Below are 25,790 nucleotides of genomic sequence, written 5' to 3' on the forward strand. Positions count from 1 at the left end.
CACCCTGGATGTTATTTTCCATCGTTTTCTAAACAAACAAGTGCGTTTTCCATTTTCTACAAGCCAGCTGCCATTCTTACTTTTTATATGCTACCTGTTCTATTTGGGGCCTAGCAGTATACTTACAAATTAAAAAGATTTCCATTTAATTTTCTTTGCTTACAACACAAGGTATTTTGGGAAAGTACGTTCACTAGAAGTTTAGAGTGTGACATTTCTAAATGCATCTGTTGACACTGAGCTTCACCTCCTCTGGAACAAATCAGTAAAGTTCCTTTTCCGTTTACGATTAAAGCATTTTGAATTTCTATCTTGACACAAGTTCAAGTCTGACTTGATTCAGATAATCAAATCAGGAGGTACAGTGTGCTGAAGGAGAAAGGATGGGAAAACAAAATTTGACTATTGGGGGTGGGTGGAATGGAGGGAGGCTGCTCACCTGGGAAAGTCAGGGTTCTCAACAAATACAATCTCTCCAGCATCTCCAAAGCAGGTGTAGTGCCCATTGGCTGTTGGAAGTAGAGGCAGATTCTTCAGTTCCAGGTAACATCCATCTTCAACCAAATATTCCAGTAACAACCTTTTCTCAGACTCTGTGAGGCAATTCCAGAGTTTGGCAGCATGTTGCAGAGCCCCTCTCGCAAACTTGGCTGTGGCCTCCTGCACTACTCTCCCATCTTTTGCACCCAATACCAAGGCTTGACGCACGTGAGGAGGGGCAGCTGCCAGCGGTGATCCTGCCAAAAGGAGGGCCTTCTCCAGCACCATACCTATAGGCTTATCCAAGACGGGCTTTGGCAAAAGGATGGCTTCAGAAGGATGGAGCAAGCGAGAGTCCCCCTCTCCGACCCTCACCAAGAGTTTCATGTTCCTTAACCTCTGGCATATTTCAGTTACTAAAGGCTTGTACCGGAGTTGTTGGCTATGAGTTGGGTCTGGCCATGCCCCATATGGGTCCCCAGGACAGGAGGAGGCCAGCACAACCATTTGGCAATAAGCAACAGGCAGTATCTCTTCCATCAGTATGTGGTTCCAGCGGCCCTCAGCCCCCCGCGCCTGGGACCCCTCCTCAGACCATTGCACATGCCTCCTGTCGTCGGTGAGTTGAAAGGGAGCACTGATGTGCAGTGGCAATCCAGTGACGTTTTCCTCAGTGGCTGGGAGAGGCAAGACGCAGCTAAGGCGCCCAGCGCATCTGTCTTGCAAACAGTAGGCCAAGGATAATGCTGGTCTGGATCTCACCTTCTCAGCCAGGTCCCACAATCCTGGGAGGGCAACTTCTTTTGCTTCTGCCGACAGTATGAGCCACTCACAGCTGGCGGCTTTAGCAACCCCAGTACCTTGTAAAGCAAGTGTTTTGATGCAGGCACTGGTCTCCAATGTGGTGCCAAGACTATAATCAGCCAATATTTCCGAGATACTTCTATTGCTCCCATGGTTCGGAGACGCTTTGGTTGGTTTGGTCACGTCTTGAATAGCATTTGACTCACAATATGGACGAGTTGAGATATCAGCCTTTAGCAGCTCACAGATGGCACCATCGGACCCAACGAAGGCCAGGGTCAGTTTCTGGATGTTCCTGAGAAACAGCAAGCTAATGGGGGCATCATTTAAGAACGAGCACAGAAGTTCCTGCACCCGTTGTGGACTGTAGATGTTGTCTGAGATCTTGGAAGGGCTCTGCCGAATAGGGAAGCGAAAGAGGGTGCCAGGGAAGTAGCCCTTGACTGCTGGGCAAGGTTTCCCAAGGGATTCCAGTGTTGCCCAGAATGGCTGGAATTGATCAGATGCCTCCTCCCATTCCTCTATACTCCACAGCTGACCTCCTTCCTCTAATGCCGTTTGCTGGGTGTCCAGCACTCCCAAAAACTCACCAGAGAGAATTGATGGAAAATCTGAAGGATGAGAAGGAGAGAAATTTAACTTCACAAGCATGAGATGGACACTCCTACTTCAATTACTTTCCTTCTTTCTTATTTCAGTCCCTATTAGTCAGTAGTAGTCACTGCCTTACTTTATCTTAGACCTTATTTATTTATTTTATTTATTTATTTTATTCAATTTGTATACCGCCCTTCTCCCAGTGGACTCAGGGTGGTGCACAGCCAGAACTAAAACATATACCAATACAAAATTTAAAATTATTAAAAGAATTACATAACTTTGGCCCAAATTTAACACAATTCGAATTAAAACCCATTGACAATTTAAAAGCTAAAAAAAGACTAAAAAAGACTTAAAAAGGGGGGGGGGTTTCACGACAGCCATGCTTGATGGAAAAGAAAAGTTTTCAGGCACGGCGAAAGACCCGGAGATCCAATATCCTTTGTATCTCCGGGGGCAAATCGTTCCAGAGGGCAGGAGCTGCCACAGAGAAGGCCCTCTCCCTGGGGGTCGCCAACCGACATTGCCTGGCTGACAGCACCCTGAGGAGTCCCTCTCTGTGGGCGCGTACTGGTCGGTGGGAGGCTATCGGCGGCAGAAGGCGGTCCCGCAAATACCCAGGTCCTATGCCATGGAGCGCTTTAAAGGTGGTAACCAATACCATGAAGCGCACCCGGAAGACCACTGGAAGCCAATGCAGCTCATGGGAGCGCCCCCTTGCTCCCATAATCCCCCGCGCGGCCACATTCTGCACCAGTTGGAGCCTCCAGGTGCTCCTCAAGGGGAGCCCCATGTAGAGAGCATTGCAGTAGTCGAGGCGGGAAGTGAGTGACTGTGCGTAAGGAGTCCCGATCCAAAAAGGGACGCAACTGGCAAATCAGGGGGGCTTTTTATCAGGTGATAAAAAGCCCCCCTGGCCACGGCCGTCATATGCTCTTCTAAAGACAGCCATGCATCCAGGAGGACGCTCAAGTTGCGAGCCCTGTCCGTGGCCTTAACAGTATTGTAACCCAATCAATACTTGGACTGCCAGGAAATATTAATGTTGTAGACCAGATAACCGGGCAATGTACCCCAAGAACAGTCAAGCGATTGCAATGGGACAAAATTGTGCAAAACAAAGTTGAAAATGGCAGAGAATGGTAAATCATTGAATTGTTGCTAAGTAAAGAGCAAATGCATTCAGCAGACTTCAATTTCATTCTACAGCCTGGTCCCAAATGTGTTTTTCCAAGGGGCAACTGGACTTTCTGATTTTTCTTTGAAGACATTTTGCTTCTCATCCCAGAAGCTCCTTCAGTTCTCTTCTTGCATGAGAAGCAAAATGTCTTCAAAGAAAAACCACAAAGTCCGGTTGCATCTTGAAAAAGCACCTTTGGAACAACCATGACCTGGATGACTGAGATTCTCCATAGACTAGCTACACATTCTACAGCTGTCTTTCTCAACCTTGGCAATTTTACGATGTGTGGACTTCAACTCCCAGAATTCTGGGAATTGAAATCCACACATTTTAAATTTGTCACAGTTGAGCAACATGTTTAAGAGTGTCTTCGTGATTGTTGAACCAACTTCCGGTTGGCTCCGCGAGCTTCGCTGACGCTCTTTCGTGAGTGCCCGATCCCCGGCATCGTAAATGCCGCCAGAACAGCCGAAAACCAGCTGTCTGGCGGCAAAAAACCCTCTCCCCGGGCAAAGGGGAGAGAGAAGAGCTGACAGGCGGAGGTAGAGCCCCCCAAGTGTGCTAGGAGAAATCCTGGGGCTCGAACGATGTGGGCTCCCTATAGAAGCCTGTCAAGCTGCTCTGGACCTGGGATGACTCCGCGGAAGCGGAGATAGAATTTAATTTAATTTAATTTAATTTCCAATTTATATACCGCCCTTCTCCCTGAGGACTCAGGGTGGTGTACAGCCAAGATAAGAACATAGAATACAAATATTAAAAACAGTTAAATATATATATAAATTTTGGCCCGAAAGTTAAGAAATCACAGACTGATTAAAAGAATTTTAAAATTTCTTCTTAAGCCAACTTGGCTTGCTGGAAAAGATGGGTTTTAAGGGAACGACGGAAGGCATTGAGGTCATGGATTCTCCTTATCTCAGGGGGCAACTGATTCCAGAGGGTAGGAGCCCCCACAGAGAAGGCCCTCCCCCTGGGGATCACCAGCCTACACTGTTTGGCTGATGGCACCCTGAGGAGGCCCTCTCTGTGGGAGCACACGGGTCGATGGGAGGTCGTCGGTAGCAGCAGGCGGTCTCGCAGATAGCTAGGCCCTATGCCATGGAGTGCTTTAAAGGTGATAACCAACACCTTGAAGCGCACCCGGAAGACCACCGGGAGCCAGTGCAGCTCGCGCAGGAGCGGTGTTACATGGGAGCGCCATGTTGCTCCCATCACTACCCGCGCTGCTGCGTTCTGGACCAGTTGGAGCCTCCGGGTGCTCTTCAAGGGAAGCCCCATGTAGAGAGCATTGCAGTAGTCAAGGCGAGAGGTGACGAGGGCGTGAGTGACTGTGCACAAGGAATCCCCATCGAGAAAAGGCCGCAACTGGCGAATCAGGCGAACCTGACAGAAGGTCCCCCTGGTAACAGCCGTCAGATGTTCCTCCAAAGACAGCTGCCTATCCAGGAGGACTCCCAGATTACGAGCCCTTTCAGTGGGGGCCAAAGACTCGCCCCCAATAGTCAGTGATGGACTCAACTGACTATATCGGGATGCCGGGAGCCACGGCCACTCAGTCTTGGAAAGGTTGAGCTTGAGCCTGTTCCTCCCCATCCAGATCCGCACAGCCTCCAGGCACTGGGACATCACTTCAAGGGCATCGTTGGGGTGGCCTGGGGTGGAGATGTACAGCTGGGTGTCATCAGCGTACTGATGGTATCTCACCCCAAAGCCACGGATGATCTCACCCAGTGGCTTCACATAAATGTTGAACAGAAGGGGCGAGAGGACCGATCCCTGCGGCACTCCACAGATGAGAGGCCTCGAGGTCGACCTCTGCCCCCCTGCCATCACAAACTGCGACCAGTCGGAGAGAAAGGAGGAGAACCACCGCAACACAGTGCCTCCCACCCCCAACTCTTCCAGCCAGTGCAGCATGATACCATGGTCGATGGTATCAAAAGCTGCTGAGTGATCTTAACAGGACCAGAACAGAGGAGCAACCCCTGTCCCGAGCCCTCCAGAGATCATCAACCAACGCGACCAATGCCGTTTCTGTGCTGTGCCCAGACCTGAAACCCGACTGGAACGGATCTAGATAAGATGTTTCCTCCAGGAATTGCGGAAACTGTCGTGCGACCACACTCTCAACAACCTTCGCAATAAAGCGAAGGTTGGAGACAGGACGATAGTTAGCCAATATTGCCGGATCCAGGGACGGCTTCTTGAGGAGAGGCCTCACCACCGCCTCTTTCAGGGCAGCGGGGAAGTAACCCTCACTCAACGAAGCATTAATAACGCCCAGGAGCCAGCCTCCCGGGAAGCCAGTACCAACCAGGACGGACACGGGTCCAGTAAACATGTGGCCGCACTAAGTCTCCCCAAAATCCTGTCCACATCATCGGGAGTCACAGCATCAAACTCCTCCCAGATAACATTCTCAAGACTGTTCCTTGTCACCCTGCCCTGATCTACCCAGTCAGAGTCCAAATCCCCCCGGATCTGAGCGATTTTGTCATACAGGTATTGTCCGAAATCCTCCACCCTGCCTTCTAAGGGATCCTCCCGCACTCCCGGATGGAGCAGGGAGTGGGTCACCCTAAACAGGGCAGCCGGACGATTCCCTGATGACGCAATAGAGGTGGAAAAGTAGTTAAACTTTGCCGTCTTTATCGCCACTAGGTAGGTCTTAATATGCGACCTTACCAGTGTTCGATCAGATTCAGCGAGACTGGCCCTCCAACCGCTCTCCAGGCGTCTTTTCCGGCACTTCATTTCCCTCAGCTCCTCAGTAAACCAAGGAGCCGCACGGGATCGGCACCGGGTCAGAGGCCGCAAAGGCACGACTCGGTCCAAGGCCCCACCAGCCGCCCGATCCCAGGCGGCTACCAGGTCCTCGGCCGAATCATGTGCTAGATCCTCAGGAAATGGTCCAAGCTCCGTCTGGAACCTATCAGGATCCATCAGGCGCCTGGGGCGGATCCATCTGATTGGGTCTGCCTCCCTGCGGCGAGGGGTCGCGGTTCGAAGATCTAGGTGAAGGAGTGAGTGGTCAGTCCATGACAAGGGTTCCATGTCTATGTCCCCTATAACAAGACCACTCAACCACTGGCCAGAGACAAAAATCAAGTCCAGAGTGTGACCTCCCCTGTGAGTAGGGCCATGAACTAACTGGGTCAGGTCCATGGCCGTCATGGAAGCCATGAACTCCCGAGCCACCTCAGACGTTTCACCAATGGATGGCAAGTTGAAATCACCCATGACTAAAAGCCTGGGTGTATCTACTGCCACCGTGGCTATCACGTCGAGTAGCTCAGGTAAGGCTGTTGCCGCGTGGCGGGGAGCCAGGTACGTAAGCAGCAAGCCCATCTGAACCCCACGGCCCCACCTCACAAGGAGGGACTCACATCCGGCTATCTGAGGCACAGTGGTCTCCCTCGAACCCAGATCCTCGTTAATAATAACCGCCACCCCCCCTCCCCTCCCCTGGGCCCTCGGCTGATGGAATGCTCTGAAGCCTGGTGGGCACATTTCAGCCAGAGGGACGCCACCCTCCAGGCCCAACCAGGTCTCCGTAATACCCGCCAGGTCCGCTCCTCCTTCTTCTATAAGATCGTGAATGAGGGGGGCCTTATTGACCACGGACCTGGCGTTGCACAGCATCAGCCAAAGGCCCAGATCCTGAGTATCTAAGCCATCTAGTATCCGAGCGGAGCCTTGGGGACCGGGACAAGCAATTGCTCTCAGACAGCGAGTGCGAGCCCCCAACACCTGATATGGTCCCCTGCTCCCGCTATATTTGCCCCTCCCATCTACTGTGCCGATAGTACAACCCTCATAGATATCGTCCCCCATCCCTTTCCCAATCCCTCGTCCAGTGCCCCCCAAATCGTTACCCTGTGCCGGGCACGGCTCTGACCCTGGTGGATTTCCCCCCCCCCCATCTGCCATAGTCGTCTTCCCAGTATCTCTAAAAGAATAATTACAAACCGCCCCCCCAGAACCCCTTAAAATCTTAAAAAATTTCCCTAAAAAACCCCATAAGTTCTTCCTTGCTCCATGCCATCTCTCTGGACTCCAAAGTCCGTCATCGAGATAGGCCCTCGATAATGTGGGGGGCCAAACCTGCGAGAGGGGAGAATCTCCGCCATGACCAAATTCTGCTTATAATAAAGGAGGGGACTTTTAACATCTTTACTTTGATTGCAGACAGAGCGAATGAGGAGAAAAAAGAAAAAAATTTCAAGTAACACTTTAAATCCGTTTTAAAATGAGAAAATGGCGCCTGAGGGCTTGAGGAGGAAGCTATTAGGGAAAGTGCTTGTTAACGCTTGTTAATGATTGTAACATTGATACAGCTACTGGATTACACCTTAAGAGAAAGTTTTAAAGTGGAAGCGGCAAAGAAAAGAACTTGGTACTGATCTCAATTAAGGTTCATTTTTAAACTGTGTGGAAAATAGTTGGAATTGTCGTCCTGATAGCTGGATAAATATAAATTGTCTGAAACATGGCTGACAATAAGGCTGGAGGATCACTGCCTGGTGAATCAGCAAATTTTCAAGCTGTGACTGTTAAAGCTTTTCAAGAACTTTTAGACTCTTTCACCTCCGCTCTTTTGAAAACAGTTGAAAGAGCTTTTCAAAAATATATTTTGGAAAGTCATAATCATTTGTTGGATGGGAAAAAAGAGGAAATTACTCAGAGGATTCTGATTTTGGAGGATCAAGAGGCTGTCAGGACTGAAAGGGAGATTGGCATAAATGGAACAGAGGTCTCGGCAGACGTTTCCACTCAACTGATAGAAAAGCAACAAATAGACTCTATTGCAAGCTCACAAACTTTATGGCAACAAATTTTGGTTTTATGGACAAAGGAAGGTATTGAATGATTATACAAGCAAGAAGAGTCGAAATGGAGACTTTAAATTAGAAAAAGTGATTTCAAGAAGAGAGCGAGTTTTCCAGATACATCAACCTCAAATTAACATTTTTAAATTTTTGAAAATAAAATTGGGGGAAGGAACAATGCTGAAAGAATTAATAAAGAAAAAGGATTGGAAAAAATATAGAAAGAAGAGAAGAATAGAAGATTAAGTTTTTTTTTCTTTTTTTCTTTGGGGAAGGAAGACTTTAGTAATAAATTGGAAAGTTTAGTCACATTGGTTTTGTTAAAAATGGCTAATTGAAAATTTGAAAGATATCTTCCTGTAGATTTTGAAATTTACATTTGGCAAATATGTATTTTAATGGTATTAAGAGGTTTTTAAAATGTTTAACATAAGATTATATTATTTTAAAAGATATATGAGATAAAATGTGTAAGATTTCAAGATGCCCAACTTTTTGAAGCAAAGAGGATTAATGTTAAATTCAGAATTCTATTACAAAATGATAATTAGTTTTGGATAGTAAAAGGGCTGCTTTCCAAAAAGTTAGAGGCATTAAAATGGTTAATTGAAAATTTGAAAGATATTCTCCTGTAGATTTTGAAATTTATATTTAGTAAATATGTGTTTTAATGGTATTAAGAGATTTTTAAAATGTTTAACATAAGATTATATTATTTTAAAAGATATATGAGATAAAATGTGTAAGATTTCAAGATGCTCAATTTTTTGAAGGAAAGAGGATTAATGTTAAATTCAGAATTTTATTAGGGAGTAATGTTTAAAAAGAATGATGTTCGAGGGTATGGAAATGAAATTTATTCATGATTTTTACTGTTCGTAATACTGCTTAAGTATTGGATTATACATCAAGAAAAAGTTTTTTTATAATTAGGAAGAATGAATTTAACTTGATTGGTCTTGAGAATTTATTTATCGGGAGGTTGATGAATTGGAGCAAGGGGAGTTAAAGAACGTGTGGGAGTTTTGAACTTTATAGTTAGTTTATTTTAGCATATGTTTGTTAGATGCTATACCCTGTTTTTGCTCTGGGAAGTCAGTGGGGGGTGGGGAGGGTGGGATAAGGGTTGGGGTGGGAAAAAAGTGTTGAATAGAGAAATGTTTTAACAGAAAAGTAAATATAATAATAAATGAAATGATAATATTAAGTTGCGATAGTTAGAAGATTATAAGAATAAATGTACAATTAGGATGATAATGCAGATAGATAGAATAAATCTGAAAAGAAACTGAAAGAAAGTATCTATGATTAGAATACAGGAGTTGCTCAGATACTAAAGGATGAGAATATTCCACAGCAAAGAAGTAAGGAGAGAGGAGGAGAGGGTAGGAAGAGGAAAGGGAGGGAGAGGAATGGAAGAAAGGAGAGGAGGAAGGGAAGGGGATAGGAGTAGGAGAGAAGGTGAGAAGGGGGAAAAGAAGAGAGAAGTGGGGGAAAGGAAAAGGAAGTAGGATGAGGTGGGAGAGGAGACAGGAGAAAGTAGGAGAGAAGAGGAGGGAGGGAAGGGAAAGAAAGGAGGAGAAGAAGAAGGTTTGTTGTGGAATGAGGGAAGAAAGAGAAGAAGAGCAACTCCAAATGTAATTAAAATGCCTTACTTTAATGCTTTCTTTAAGGGAAACATGTATATGTAGGATTTACTATGTATAAGAAAATGTACATTTTCTATTATGTGGGGAGGGGGAAAGGGTGGGGGGAGAAAATTGTTTGTATTTTTTATAAAACTTTTCAATAAAAAAAAAAGAGTGTCTTCGCTTTACTGGATGCCCGCATATCACATTAGGTTCTAACAGCCATTCCTTCAGGCTAAATCAAACCTGGCAAATCACATTAAGGCTTAGTGCCCTATACAAACCTTATTGCACTAAACCACAGGTATTACATTCACAGTAAGCTACAATTGGCTGGATTTGCACAAATCAATAAATGATAAGCCATAGTTGATAAATCAGGCAGCAAAGTGTGTTTTGTTTGGTTTTAACTTATGGTTAAGGCAATGTGGGAAGCTAAACATTAGAGGATACTGACAAAAAATCTCCTCCCTTATCTAAAATACCGGGGATGTGTCTTGCTGGATTTCATGCGTACAAACTAAGCACAGAACTCCATTTTCTCAAATCATTTCAGAATTTTGGCAATGGCGGTCAAAGGAAAAACTATGCCCAAGGAATGTTTTCAGAAATGTCTGTTGGTTTTGAAATTTGCTCTCCCCTAAATCAAGCCACACAGAGCTACTCACCAGTAATATGGTAGACAGAATTGAAGCCTAAGCCGAATCTACCAACAGTAGATGGATCATCTTCCTTATGACTGATGCCAGGACTTTTGATCCCCTCCCAGTCATCCTCAGTGAAAATGCCATTATTGTAAGCCAGAAGTGCAGGTCCTAAGAGAGAAAAAATGTGGACTTAAACAAACTCCTTTGTTAACGTAAGCGATTAAAAGGTAAGGGTTCCCCTCGCACGTATGTGCTAGTCGTTCCTGACTCTAGGGGGCAGTGCTCATCTCTGTTTCAAAGCTGAAGAGCCAGCGCTGTCCGAAGATGGTCATGTGGCCGGCATGACTAAATGCCAAAGGCTCATGGAACGCTGTTACCTTCCCACCAAAAATGGTCCCTATTTTTTTACTTGCATTTTCTGTGTGCTTTTGAACTGCTAGGTTGGCAGAAGCTGAGACAAGTAAAGGGAGTTTATTCCTTGAAGCATCCCACCTCCGAAGGTCATTTTCCCAGCCCACTTTTGCCGCTTTCTGGCCCCTCTACCCCATGTACTCCTCTTCTTCATTTCCGCCAACCTCTGAATGGTGCATGTCTGCAGGGAATTCCAATAGGCCAGTCAATGTTCCCTTTAACCAATCATAGAAGAACATAAACTGTCATTCAGTCAAGGTTCCACCCACCCACACCCCCACCCTGACTTACATCAGCTCCTGGAGTAAGAAACCTCCCTCTTAAGAGCCCTGGTGGCACAGTGGTTAGAATGCAGTATTGCAGGCTACTTCTGCTGACTGCCGGCTGCCTGCAATTTAGCAGTTCGAATCTCACCAGGCTCGAGTTTGACTCAGCCTTCCAACCTTCTGTGGTGGGTAAAATGAGGACCTAAATTGTTGGAGGCAATAGGCTGACTCTGTAAACTGCTTAGAGGGCTGTAAAACACTATGAAGCGGTATTCATAGTACTTCATAATACTATGAAGCGGCTATTGCTACTGCTTCACACACCCATGCTTCCAGGCTATGCTATGTTTGATCATTTTGCAAAAGTTGTGCTTGTGCTCTGAAGAGAATGTTTCCAAGGTGCCAACTAAACATTGACTATTGAAATGTGCTCTACATAGGGCTACGCTTGAAGAGCATTTGGAAGCTAATATAGCTGGCATAGCGGATACTACATGGGGTCCCTAGAGTAGCCCATGTTATACCACTGTTCCTTGCGCTGCACTGGTTGCCAGTTTACTTCCAGGTCCAATTCAAGGTGTTGATTCTTACCTTTAAAGCCCTGCATGGAATAGGTCCAGACTAGCTGAGGAACTGTCTCACCCTAATGGGATTAGCCCACCCACCACCCCAACTGAAGCAGTATGCTGCAGATCCTGTTGGTTAAGGAATTCCAGCTGATGGGGGAGCAGAAGAAGAGTCTTTTCTGCCACGGCTTCTGTCCTGTGGAACATTGTGCCCCCAAGGTGAAATCTACCCAAAGTGAAACTCTTTCGACTTTCTGAAGGGCCTGAAGACCTGGGCTTGAGGCCCTGATGGGGGCTGATTCTGGAGATGGTTAATGGACTAAGATAACTTCACCTCCTCCCCATATACATCTTGCTCCCTTCCTTCTCATCTTGTCAGTTTTAAATTAATTTAAAATAATTTGAGTATTAATATTTATTGTTTCCATACTTCCACCCAGAGTTGCTTCTAGAAGACATCAGCAGTAGAGAAGTTTAAATCCTATCCATCCATCCATCCATCCATCCATCCATCCATCCATCCATCCATTTATCCATCATTCTTCCTATCTATAAATTCCCACTCATAATTGAGATAATCAAAGAACCCAGTTCTGTAGCCTGGTGGTATCTTATCAGCCTTTCAGTTAGGACAAATCAAAAACCGACAGGACTGGGATTTTAGGAATAAATAATTGTAGTTAAGATAGACTTGAGTCAAACTCTTGACAATTTATCCAAGTTTCTCTCTGTCCCATCTTATAATAAACAACATTAAGGCATGGTTATTTTGACTTTATTTTTCACATTCCCCCTTTACTCAAAGCTTGAAATCTTTTCCGGTCGTTAAATACCACTTGTTCAGCATTTAAGTTTGAACAGTTGCTAAATGAGTGGACATTAAATGAAGACTACTGTTTCCCCCCGAAAATAAGACCCGGTCTTATTAATTTTTTTTGCCTCCAAGAGGCATTAGGTCTTATTTTGGGGGGGGGGTGTCTTCCACTGTCTCACCGGCACCAACAGCCCCGCCCAGCAGGTGCCTGTGTGGCTCTGGGAATGCCTCTGACAGTGAAAAGGGGACCGGGGGCGCCACACAGTTCCTTGGCTGCAGAGATCTTTCCTGAAGGCCTCTGATGATGAAACAGCCCATCCCCCACCCTAGCTTGATTTTTACCTGTGCGCTTCGCCCACCTCGTGCAACCAGATGCAATGGAGTGGGTGGGGTCTTAACTAGGGCTTATTTTTGAGGTAGGGCTTATATTGGGCATACGTGTAAAATCAAGCTAGATCTTATTTTCAGGATAGGTCTTATTTTTGGGGTAACACAGTATTTGCATCAAAACTTTGCAACTAATTAACTCAAGAGTTACAGTTAGTCTCCATAAACCCCATTCTTGTCAGCCTTCCCAAGTGGACCAGATCAGAAAAATGAGCAGATGAGCTAATTCTACCTTATTGTAAGGTTACATTAACAGAATTTTGCTAGTTCAAAAGAACAAGTCTCCTGTACTTTTCTCTCCCTCTCAGGAAAGAAAAGTGTCTCCCTTGCAGCCTTAGGGGAGAGGCCCTTCCGACTCTGCGCCCATTACACAGCAGTGGACTATAATCTCTCTTCTCTGACCATTCCCTAGGCAACATCTCTTCTTTCTGGCTCCCAAGGTCATTCTCATATACCAGGGGTCCTCAAACTTTTTGAACAGGGGGCCACTTCATGGTCTTTCAGACTGTTGGGGGGCTGGACTGGGTGGGTGGGTGTGGCTGGGTGGTCATGTGACTTGGGGGCATGGCCAATTTATCAGTCCATTTTGCCAGTTTAGCAGCCCACTAAATAACACCCAGAAATTAAACTTTAATTTGTTTTCCTCCTGGGGGTGTTTTATTCATTTTTGTTTGACTTTTCTTTTTACAAGATCATTTTTTGTTTACGAGTCTAGTGGTCTACTGCAGAAAATTCAGTTTTGCAGCAATTCTTCTCAGCCCCAAGGAGGTTACAATCAACAAGTCTCTATCTCTCTCATCTCTCTCTCAGGAAAGAAAAGTGTGCTAGAAGAGCAAAGGGAGGTGGGGAAAAGAAACCTTGCAGAATTCCATTCCATACCATTCCCATTCCCATTCCCATTCCATCCCATCCCTATTCCCATTCCATTCTCTCCTATTTCCACTCCATTCATTCTATTCTATTTGCATTGTGGCAGTCTGAATTCGCTTTTGGGATATCACTGGCCACCCTGGAGCTTCCTCCCCATGTGTCAAATGTGTGCAACAGGTTCGGGCAAGGGCTTCCCACGTCTGGTAGGCAGGTTTGGGCCGGGCAGGCATCACTCGGAGCAGATCTGGCAATGAAGCCCCAAGGTGGGGGCTCAGTGGCGCTGATCTGCCGGCCAACCAGCCCTTCCTGACTCCCTCTCCAGGAGTGGAGATGGCTATCCTTCTTTGGAGGGCAGGCAGCCTCGTCCCTATCTCGCTTACATGTTGCCAGCCCTACTTTGCCAACAGGTGCCTGCCGGCTTTCAGGAGCCTCTTTCGGGCCAGCGGCTTGCCCACTTGGAGGATGCTGGTTGATCCCCACCCCGAGTCTGGGAATGGAGGAAGTCCAAACTAAGAAATAGGCAGAGGGACACCATAGTTGCCCAATGCATTAGTCCCCACGGCTGCCATTGGACCCGGACGAGGGTGGGGCCTCTTCCAGGAGGCTGAACCATGCTTGGCTGCTCCCAGCATTGCATCACTAACTCAGCTCTCCCACCATGTGGCTGTCAGAGGGAAGGGAAGGGAAGGGAAGGGAAGGGAAGGGAAGGGAAGGGGGGAAGGAAGGAAGGAAGGAAGGAAGGAAGGAAGGAAGGAAGGAAGGAAGGAAGGAAGGAAGGAAGGAAGGAAGGAAGTAGGTCGTTCAGAGCAGCTGACACCATTGGGTCCAGGAGCGAAAGGTGGCGGCCTTGTAGGGTAAGAGAACTATCAGCCAAGGAAAGATTTACGACCATCGCTCCACTGAGGGGAGAAAAGTGGAATGGTCCCAACAGAGAGGTTGTATCTGTCGCATAATTATGCATCTATTCCAACAATCCTGCTTAGTGCCATGGTGGCCTCTCCCCTGAGGGCCGCCTGCTCGCCATCCCCTCTGCCTCTGGCCCCGCATCCAGCCCAGGACTGGGGGATCCGCCATTTTCATGCAAGTCCGGCCGCCAGGTGAGAGCGCCGCTCTGGGGCTCTGCATGCTCTCAGGCTTCCCATCTCTTTCTGCTTCTGCTCTGCTTCACCCAGGACAAATGGAAAGCACGCAGGTACCAGGAACTAAGCACAACTCTTGGAAGTAATGCGTAATTACGTGGCAGGCGCAGCCTCTCCCATTGGGACCCTTCGGTTTTCACTCCCTCAGCGGAGCAATGGAGGACTGAAATGGTAAATCCCTGGTAAATCTTCAAGATCTTTCCTCAGTGAAAGGCGCATCCCTTTATTGGCCGGCAGAGTGCTTCTTGGGGTGGGGGAGGCCAAAAACGGGTCCCTCGGAGGACTCCTGGGCCTGTTTTTCCCTCCCCCATCTCCACAAGCACTCTGCCAGCCATAAACAAGCTGCGCAAAGGCCTCCCGGGAGCTCCACACGGCTTTTTTTCCTTTCCTCATCCTCACAAGCACTCTGCTGGCCATAAACGAAGTGCACAAAGACCTCCCAGGAGCTCCACGCGGCCAGAAGCACTCTGATGGCCTTGCCTTCCAGTTCAAGCCGTGGGGCTTGCTAATGTAAATCCTGCGCTTGGCTGAAGGGTGGGGGCCAGGGGTGAAATGCTCCTGGTTTGGACCGGATCACCCCATCCGGTAGCGATGGTGGCGGGTGGTTCGGAGAACCTGTAGCAAAAATTCCTCCATTCCCCCATGCCCAGCTGACCCGTGCGATGATCAGAGGCCTGTTTTTTTTACTTTTGAAAGCATTTTTTCCACCTCCTCTTTGGCTGAAAAAATGCTTTTAAAAGTAAAAAAAGAGGCTGTGATGATTGTGCGGCTCAGCTGGGATCATCAGAGGCTTTTAAAAGCATTTTTAAAAGCATTGTAGAAAAAATGCTTTTAAAAGTCAAAAAAAAATGTTGGCTACGCCCACCAAGATCACATTACCCCCCCACCAAGCCACGCCCACAGAACCGGTAGTAACAAATTTTACATTTCACCACTGGTGGGGGCCAGGGGGTGGGCTGGGTGAAGTGGGCGGGGCAGCCTCTGGGTCCCCACGAGCCAGATTAACGGCTTGGGCGGGCCATATCTGGCCTGAGGGCCTTAGTTTGAGGACCCCTGTCATATACCATTAATTCTGCAGTCCTGGTGCTGAAGCTGTGGGCAGCAATTTTGTGGGGTTACCTACTGCAGACCTGTAATCTCCTGGAAAGGAAACAGCATCTCTTCAGCTCCTGCCAGGATTCCCAGGTAAAACCAGACAGGAAATAGGACTAAATGAATGAAGTCTACCTAATTGTAAGGCCATCTGAAAGCACAATCTTCCCGCCTGCCACTTTTAACTGCTTGATCTATTAAGTCAGGTCCTTCCTCAGTTTCCTTCTGTAACCGTTAAGCCACTGAGGGCTCCCGACCATCTTGTCTGATGGTATCCTAGTCATCCTCTCTCTCCTTCTCTTCCCCAAGGTCACCCTTGCATTCCATTACATCAACCTCTATACTGGAGGTGGGGAGATGGTCTATTTGGTGCTGGAAGAACTGGCACCAGCCCCCCTTGCTTCCCCCCCCTTTTTTTTCCTCCCAAGAAGGGAGAATGGCTCTATTGTGGCTATTTCTCTGATCCTGGGGAGCTATGGCATTGTGGGAATGGGAATCTGACCAAAAACAGCATGAGAAGCAAGCCAAAAATGATTCCATTCTCATAGACCTCTAATCTTAGTAGTATCTAAATACTATTGTTAAAGTAATATTTAGCTGCCAGCTACCTGCAATTACTGCAAGTTCAATTCTCACCAGGCTCAAGGTTGACTCAGCCTTCCATCCTTCCGAGGTAGGTAAAATGAGGACCCGGTGTGTGGGGGCAATAAGCTGACTTTGTATAAAATAGAACACCGCTTAGGGGGGGCCAAAAGCCCTACTAAGCAGGTATATACAAAAGTATGAAGGCTATTGCTTAAAAGCATTGTAAGCCGCTCTGAGTCTCCGGAGAAGGGTGGCATATAAATCAAACTAATAATAATAAAATAAAATAAATTAATACCAACTTCCTGGAATCAGAAAACTAACAGATGATCCACAGTCTTCTGTGGCCAGGAATTGATATCAAATGAGGTACAGGTAGTCCTTGACTTACAACCAGTGGTGGGATTCAAATAATTTAAAAACTGGTTCCCTGCCCTAATGACCAGTTGAGTGGGCGTGGCCATGGTGGGCATGGCCAGGGGGTGTAACAGGCAGCACTGGGGCTTCCTGCACCCCCCTGGGAGCAAAAATGGGACGCGGGGGGGACTGTCTCCCATGCCCTGTTTTGGGCCTAGTAGGCCTCCCTACAGCCTCCTGGGAGTGAGTAGGCCTAATAAGCCTCCAGGCTGCCTCCTGGGAGTGAAAATGAGCTGCGGGTGGGGGGGACTCTCCCCCCCGTAGCCCGTTTTGGGCCCAGTAGGCTTCCCTGTATTTACCTGGGAGACAAAATGGGCTCTTGGAAAATACAGGGCAGGGAGGGGTAGGGCCAGCCAGCAATTTAACTACCAATTCACCCGAAATGGCTGAATCCCACCATTGCTTACAACCATTCATTTATTTCAAAATTATAACAGCCCTGAAGAAAGTAGCTTATGACCAGTTTTCATACTTTTGACCATTGCAGCATCCCCAGTCATGTGATCAAAATTGAGACACTTTGCAATTGACTCATGTTTATGACGGTTGCAATGCCCCGGGGGTCACGTGATCCCCTTTTGAGACCTTGTGACAAGCAAAGTCAAAGGGGAAGCCAGATTCATTTAACAAGTTTGACTAATTGAACAACTACGGTGATTCACTTAACAACTGGGGCAAGAAAGGTCTTAAAACAGGGCAAAATCACTTAACAAATGTTTCACTTAGCAACAGACATTTTGGGCTCAGTTGTGGTCATAAGCCGAGGACTACCTGTAACTCCTCTCCCTCCCTCCCCCTTTCTGCATTTGAGGAGAGAACCCTATTCGGCTTCCCTGCATAGGCAGAATATGGGTTGGAAATGTCATCATCACTTGACACAGGCCTTGTTTTCTGCCATCTCCCGTAATGGGGAAACATTTTTTCCTTGCTGCCATGTGACTATCTTCTAAAAAGATTTACTGGCAAGGCTACTTAGGAAGCCAGCCTTGAGAGGAGGGAGTGAAGAAGGAGTTCCTGCTAATGGAAAAAATAACCTAAGCCTCAAACTCCCTTGAGATGCTCTGATGCAAATCACAAAACTAATGTTTCAGCCTTTGGGGGAAAAAAAACAACTTGCTTGTCTGCCAAAAGCAACATGGAAACATCTTGATTGTCACCAAGGCCGCAAGTGGAGGAGCCCAAAACAAAAAAAATTGCACCTAAAAAAACAGCCATTGGTAAACAAACGTTGGTAAAATGCGATCTTGATTTTACAAGCTGAATGTATGGTTTGATCCTAAGAATCAAGGCGGCACAGTGGTTAGAGTGCAGTACTGCAGGCTACTCCTGCTGACTGCAGTTTGGCAGTTCAAATGTCACCAGGCTTATATACTTATATACCACTTCACAGGGCTTTACAGCCCTCTCTAAGCGGTTTACAGCAGAGGTGGGTTCTACTTACCTTTGCTACTGGTTCGCAATGGGATTGCACGTGCGCAAGTGAAGCGAGCACAAGCGCCTTGCTTCTGAACATGCACAGATCGCTGATGACAACATCCAGGGTGGTGGGCGGGACCTCCTGCCAATTTTACTACCGGTTCTTGTGAACCGGTCCGAACTGGGAGCAACCCACCACTGGTTTACAGAGCCAGCATATTGCCCCCAACAATCTGGGTCCTCATTTTACCCACCTTGGAAGGATGGAAAGCTGAATTATCCATGAGCTGGTGAGATTTGAACTGCCGAACTACAGCTAGCAGTCAGCTGAAATAGCCTGCAGTACTGCACTCTAACCACTGCACCACCTTGGCTCAAGGTTCACTCAGCCTTCCATCCTTCCGAGGTGAGTAAAATGAGGACCTAGATTGTTGGGGACAATATGCTGACTCTGTAAACCGCTTAGAGAGGGCTGTAAAGCATTGTGAAGCGGTATATAAGTCTAAGTGCTACTGCTATTGATCTAAGCGTCACCCAAGTTATTCAGATGTGGGTTATCAGTACAGCTAGTCTGGTCAGCTAGTTAAGGAATCAATAGCAAGTGACTTCTGGCGGGGGGAGGGAGGAAGGAGAGAGAGAAAAAGAGAGAGAGAAACTTGTCCAATGAAAACTAACTCAAAGGGTGGCGTGGAGCATAGTCGGGGTGATACACATAGGTGTCTTAAATTAGGATGTCCATGAGGAACCCGCTAGTAATCACCCCAAAAATGCAGTTTATTTTCAACATTCTCTTGTAAGAGCTCATACAGGTAGTCCTTGACTTATAATTTTTCATTTAGTGACTGTTCGAAATTACAACAGCACTGAAAAAAGTGACTCATGACCATTTTTCACACCTATAATCAGATGCTTGGCAACTGGTTCATATTTATGACGGTGCAGCGTCCCGGGATCATGTGATCCACTTTTGTGGCCTTCTGACAAGCAAAGTCAATGGGGAAGCAAGATTCACTTAACAACCCCGTTACTAACTTAACAACTGCAGTGCTTCGCCTAACATCTGTGGCAAGACAGGTGGTAAAATGGGCAAAACTCATGTAACAGCGTTCTCGCTTAGTAACAGATTTTTTGGGCTCAGTTGTGGTCGTAAGTCGAGAACTATCTCTAAAATATGAGGCTTTTAAAAATTTAATTAATTAGCATCAAATTAAATGGGGTAACGAGCCCTGCTGCCTGCAAAGTGCGGGGTCCCCTATTGCCCAATGTACATCTAATAGAAATGGAAAACCATTCCTTAAATCCCTTAACAATGAGTAGTCCTCGATTTACAACAGTTCATTTAGTGACTGTTCAAAGTTACGTGACTGAAAAAAGTGACTGATGACCATTTTTCACACTTATGACCATTGCAGCATCCTTATGGTCACGTGACCAAGATTTGGCCACTTAGCAACTGACTAATATTGCAGCGTCCCCGGATCATGTGAATCACCCTTTTGCAACTTTCTGATAAGCAAAGTCAGTGGGGACGCAAGGATCACTTAACAACCAGGTTATTAACTTAAGAACTGCAATGATTCACTTAACAACCGTGGCAAGACAAGTCATAAAAAGGGGCTTAACGACATAAATTTTAGGCTCAACTATGGTCGTAAATTGAGGACTACCTGTGCAATCTCCTTGTGCTATAATATATCCAGTTTTCCTTCTATCAGTTAAATATGGGTCACAGGTCTTTGTGGCAGGAAGACTGCATCACAAACCACACAATACAGATCTCCACCATCAGGATCCGCCCACCCACCCACCCTTGACAGCCGGAATTATTTCTGGGTTAAGGTGAACAGCTTTTAGTCCTCCACATCTTCTGCTCAATACCTTGGGTGCTTGCCAGTCCATCAGAGAAAAGGCTTTGTGTTCCAAAACTCCGTTCGTCATAGAGTAAAATCACCTCTTCAGCAACTGCATCATCCGCATTCTGGATCAGCTCCTTTGAGAAGAAGCAGAAAAGCAGAGAACATATTCAGGTAGCCGGTAAATATTAAGCTGTGCCTTTACGAATACACCATCCTTTAAAACTCATCTGAAATGAAATGCTACTTGTCCCCCCATGACTCTCTCCCAAAGGTCTTGGGATTTCCCCGAGATTTCCTTTCCAAGGTTTTAGGCTTCATCTCTCCATTTCCTTCAGTTTTAATCTACCAGAGTTCCTCACTGTGATAAACACAAGAGACTAAATGTGCAGTTGAAATATAAGTGTATCTATTCGTGTACAGATAGTCCTTGTTTAGTGAACATAACTGGGACTGGCAGCTTTGCCGTTAAGTGAAGTGATCGCTAGGTGGGAAATCATGTGACTATACTTCGGTATACTTTTCCTTTTCTCATTTCCCTGGTCTTTGGAATGCTCACTTAGTGCTGGAATGAGTAGCAACAAGGGAATTAATATTTGTATTTATATTCATTGGATAGGAAGGGATTACAAGAGAGTAAGGAAGCACGCAATAATGAATATGCACTCAAAGCAATATGAAGGTGCTCAGGGCTACACAAACAGCCCCATGTACTCTTCATATGTCAGCTTACTCTCTTGTAATCCCTTCCTCTCCAATCCCCAAGGAGGCGAAAGAAAACCAAGTAAGGCACAGCACAATGCATACTGACTATGATGGTGATCATGTAAATGAAACTGCTGCAAGATTGTAAAAGTGGTCACTGGTTGTAAAGTTATTTTTCAGCACTTCTAAGGAATGAGGCAGTCAGTACCCTGCTTCCTTGAAAATAAGACATCCCCTGATAATAAACCCAATCGGGCTTTTGAGCGCATGCGCTAAAATAAGCCTCCCCCTGAAAATAAGCCCTCCCCAAAAATATTTAAACGCAGAGGTGGAAATTAGGTAAAATGGCAAGAGGAGCCCCATCTTGCTCCACACACCCCGAAATAAGACCTCCCCAAAAATAAGGCCAAGCAGTTATTTCGGGGTTCCCTAACCTCTTGACCTACATGTGGATGGGAACTGCAGTTGTCAACATTTCCCTTAGCATGGATAGTATAACAGTTCCAAAATCCAAAAATTCCCACTGTGAACTGAATGTATAATTATGCCCCCCTTTCATGTGTATTTTAATTCTAGTCATTCCTTCAATACTTTCCAATTTTATAAGGTAAATTGAAATAATTGAAATACATATATTATTATTATTATACAATAATACATAGATTAACAGAGTAAATTAACAGAGTAAATTATATTTACTTAGAAGTAAGTCCCAAATTACCCAGAAAGGCTTACCATAGCTTGAATTTTTCAGCAATATTGTTAAATAAATTATACACATTAAGGATAATTTTCCTTACTTTTCTTTCATGTGGAAAACAACATGGCTCTTTAGATATTGCTGACAAATAAATTGTGGAATATTCTAAAATTAGGAAGCATGTTCTTTTGCATCAAAATGCAATATTGCGCTTATCGTTATATGCGTATAGGTGCATTTAACCATCCAATTAACCAAAACAAATCAAAAATAGTTCAAGGATACATTGAATTATATTTATGAGATGAGAAGTTATATAAATGTGATGGAATGAATGAATCAATGAATGAATGGACAAATAAAGTAGCTGGAGTCTACTTTTCTGTCAATATTTCCAAAGACAAAAAATTTAGTGCTTAATTCTTCACAAACCCACCTTTAATATCTGCCCTCCATCTGGGTATTTGCGAAGGATACCCTGTAAATATTTGAGGATAGGTGGCGGTTTCTGCCGAAAGCCCTTCCTGAAAGAGACACAAACTTTAGATACAGCGTTTGGAAAGTCCATGGCGTATGGACCTACTAATAGCCAACTTCTAGAAATGCCTGTCCAAATACAATGTGTAGCTACTCCATCTATCTAAAGCCAGCATAGGAGTTTGTGTCCCTGCAGAAGGACTACAGTAGGAACAATAATTTCCAACAAACAAAGGCAACTGAGGAAGGCAGATTTGCTTAATCAAGGCATAATCACTTAACAACTGCTGTGCTTTGCTTAGCAACTGTGGCAAAAAAAAGTCAAAAAATTGGGTATGAATCATTTAACAACTGCCTTGCGCAGTAATAAAAATTCTGGTCCCAATTGTAGTCATTAAGTTGAAAACTACCTGTAACAAATACAACGCCCCATAAAATTATTCGAGCAAGCGAAGATAATTCATGATTAAAACCAGACAAGGAATAACCATAATTTAAATTTTGAATTATTGGCTCCATCAATAAACAGTTTGCTTCATTGCACGGCAGGCAGAGTTTACCACGAATATTTAAAATAGTCAGCTCTGGTTCATATTGTTGCATTCATGCAACGCATTAAGCCATTAACAAACCATATTCTGGCTACATTTAGCCCATCTCAGGCCCCATTTCTCTTAGAATCCTCACAAGGTGATTCTAAATTTAGAACAAAAGGTCCGAGAGTGAGATGGGCCATCTCTAAATTTGATAAATTGATAAAATAGAGCTGTGATCAGTGGGACAACTTAGTCTGATCCCCCACAAGCCTTGGGCATGATCCAGTGGCCATCCAAAAATATTGCCAAATTATAATATTTAATTGGATGGAAGAAGATAATATTAGTTACTATAGCTGGATATACTCTGAAAAAAAAGTACTTTGAATGCTATAGGAGCAGTTAACCTCTGTTCTCTTCTTTAAAACAGCCAGAACAAAAAAGTTGTTTCACTTTAAACATCAAGTCAAGTTCAATGAGTGGTTTCCTTAAAGCAACAGATTCCACTTTTTAGGGTCATAGAATTCGGTTGCTTTAAGGAATAGCAACAGAGGTGCTGCATCTCTATGAGATCCAAAATTCTTTCACCACATTTTATTTGCAACCCATCTTTATTATTTTTGCAAATATTTCAAGGTGTCAAACATATCCAACACATCTTCCTTCTCCTACTTTCCCCACAACAACAACCCTGTGAGGTGGGTTCGGTTCAGAGAGAAACTGACTCAAAGTTATCCAGCTGGTTTTCATGGCTTAAGGCAGGACTTGAACTCAGTCTCCTGCTTTCTAGCCTAGTGTCTTAACCACTAGATCTGAGGTAGCTCTCTTAAATTCACTAGAAAGAATGGTGTTAACTCTGTTCAAAGTCTCATCTAAAATTGCTGGTAGTGAAAAGCAGGCTAGAAACATTAATAAAATATATATCCATGTATTGTTATTTAGAATCAAATTTATGTTATGTTCTGATTCTACCTACTTTGGGGGTGTAACCATTGCCCCCTCCCCCAAAAAACTCTGGGGGACTTTTAAGATCCTTATAGAATTTAGATAAAAAGAAATAGAAAAATATAGAAGAAAATTTGGGCCACCCTACTACAGCAATGGGAGGGATCTGGGACAAAGTACACAATAGTGTAGAAGTCTTTTCTTCTTCTTTTTTTTTGTGTGTTTACATCTACACACAGGGTTTTGTGTTTGTGTGCTCCTACGCTATGAAGTCAGTTTCTGTCTAATCGCTGCAGTTCTCTTGGCAAAGTTTTTCAGAAGTGATCTGCCCTTGTCTTTTTCTTGCTAGGTCTGAGAGAGAGAAACTGATCCAAAGTCACCCAACTGGCTTTGTGCTTAAGACAAGACTAGAATTCACGGTCTCCCAGTTTCTAGCCTGGTAGAGGGTAGGCTGGGACCTGGATCTCCCTCCTCCTAGCCTTCCTAAGGAGGTGCGAGCGCATGTACATCACACAAAATCTTCTATATGGGAATATAATGTCACATTCATGTTTCCCCTAGAAAGTGATATGCAACTCTCTATGCATACACACCCACAATCTGTGCATAATGTAAACATATGCTAATGTTTCAACCATTACATTACACTCACTCCCATGTATCTGGGATTTCCATTTTCACAATTCCCAGCCATAATCCTTCTGCCTTCTCTCACACTCTCTCTCTCTCACACACATACAAACACACACACACAAGACATACATACATATACTTCCTTACTTTTTTCTCTCCTTTTGAGACATCTTCAACCTGCAGGAACAAGAGGAAAATATATAAAATGAAATATACGCATAACATAATCACACCAATTAATTTGAACTGAGTGCAAATTAATTCTAGAGCGAATCCAACAGATCTGATCCTTCCCCACCCAGCTAATCTGGAACAAGTCAATTTTTAGGAAAGCTGGAAACCATTTGAGAGGAGGAATCCATTTCCACATTGAACATATCTTCCTATTTCTATCTCAAATCAAAGCTGGTCTTTCAAAACAGTTTTAAGGCCATTAACCCGCTGACATTTATTGATTAAAAACGAAACTTGGAAACAAAACCCTTGAATCAACTCATTCGCGACTGGGAACGTGATTCAGCAAACCAGAGTCTGACTCACCGCAGTAGATCCTATCCATTCCCTCCTCTCTCAAACTACATTTTTCAAATCCAGCAAGTTGGGATCCCTACGCTGCCAAAACTTCGAACGGAGGCACAAAAATTATTTATATACAGATCCACTTCGCCTCGCTATGGCAAGGCTATTTATTGTAGGGTTTTTTTCCTAATTGGCTTTTTTTTTTTTTAGTGATTACCTTCTAGAAATTAAAAGAATCTATAAAGATCTGTGCAAGTTTCTGCCCGAAGCGATGCTCCCAACTATTCCGGTCGCGCGATTCAGAGATTGAACTAATAATGTTGAGGGGAGATGGGATTAGAGAGCTGGTTTGGATCCTGTCCGGCTTTCTTGAACCGTTCTAGCCCCTTTTCTCTTTACCTCTCCCCCGAAACCTGGCACGCTGCTCCCCATCACTACCTGCACGCCACTCCCGGTCTTCAGGCTATTAGGTAATTCAGTGATGCTCCGTCGCTTCTGAACAGGAAAAGATCCAAGCGGCTCGCCGACGCTTCTCCGCCCAATCAGCAGAGTGTGGGCAGCGGAGATGCCTACAAGCCCTTTAATAACTTTCAACCTTTCCTGCTGGAGAAATGGAAACCGAAAGTGATCCTGGCGGTGGAAGAGAATGGAAACAGAAAGAAGAGCGAAGCGGCCGCCAGGGGGAAGTCTTTGTTTCATTGAGGGGGAAAGTGCGGGGGACTGAGCGCACTGCTCAGAGCAGAGGACCTCCGGCTTCTTTACTCAAGGTGTAAGCTTTAATAAATAAAAATAAAATAATTTATTCTGAAAGGCAGTTCGAGTCTCACCGGCTCAAGGTTGGCTCATCCTTTCATCCTTCTGAGTTTTGTAAAAAAAAAGAACCCAGATGTTGTTGGGGGTGTAGGAAGTTAGCACCCACCCCTTTCCTGGAAGAATGAAATATGTTAGGAAATATTAAAAAGGCAGAATATTATGTTTCCCTGGATGAGAAATGGAGAAGCATGTTTTAAAGACAAAGCAGCTCCCATCTTCCTGCCCCCACCCTTTGTCAATGGGCCAGAGGCAGAAACCCAATCCTTTGTCAATGGACCATCATCTGCAACACAATAGGACCCATCTAGCAACAGAAACTCACCACATGGCACCTGGGAAAATTATATCAGCCAGCAAGGCTAGCTAAAACCACCTACCCCCTGGGAGTCTGACAACCAATCAGGATACTCTTTCTGGGACCCAGGAAGTTCAAAGCCAGAGAGGGCATAAAACTAAGGCACGCTCAGCATCT

The 25,790-nt window shown here is 45.2% G+C and overlaps 1 protein-coding gene across 2 annotated transcripts in view; it reads right to left on the reverse strand.

Annotated features, from left to right (window-relative positions):
* LOC148113938 (sacsin-like) overlaps positions 1 to 25,107 on the reverse strand; it is a 39,032-nt gene extending 13,925 nt beyond the window's left edge. Inside the window, exons 1-6 of one of the 2 annotated variants that reach the window (XM_087891817.1) lie at positions 24,944 to 25,107; positions 24,134 to 24,163; positions 21,832 to 21,919; positions 20,016 to 20,127; positions 10,196 to 10,342; positions 440 to 1,895 (exon numbers count right to left, since the gene is read on the reverse strand). In XM_087891817.1, the coding sequence (XP_087747943.1) occupies positions 440 to 1,895; positions 10,196 to 10,342; positions 20,016 to 20,127; positions 21,832 to 21,919; positions 24,134 to 24,156 (1,826 nt within the window). In that variant the 5' untranslated portion in view covers positions 24,157 to 24,163; positions 24,944 to 25,107. Of the gene's footprint in view, positions 1 to 439; positions 1,896 to 10,195; positions 10,343 to 20,015; positions 20,128 to 21,831; positions 21,920 to 24,133; positions 24,164 to 24,722 lie in introns of both variants that reach the window. The other variant, XM_087891818.1, reaches the window with a different exon arrangement.
* Positions 25,108 to 25,790: the final 683 nt, after the last annotated feature.

The sequence above is a fragment of the Pantherophis guttatus genome, chromosome 4 (genome assembly GCF_059756535.1).
Source record: "Pantherophis guttatus breed Tessera chromosome 4, ASM5975653v1, whole genome shotgun sequence".
Lineage (NCBI taxonomy): Eukaryota > Metazoa > Chordata > Lepidosauria > Squamata > Colubridae > Pantherophis > Pantherophis guttatus.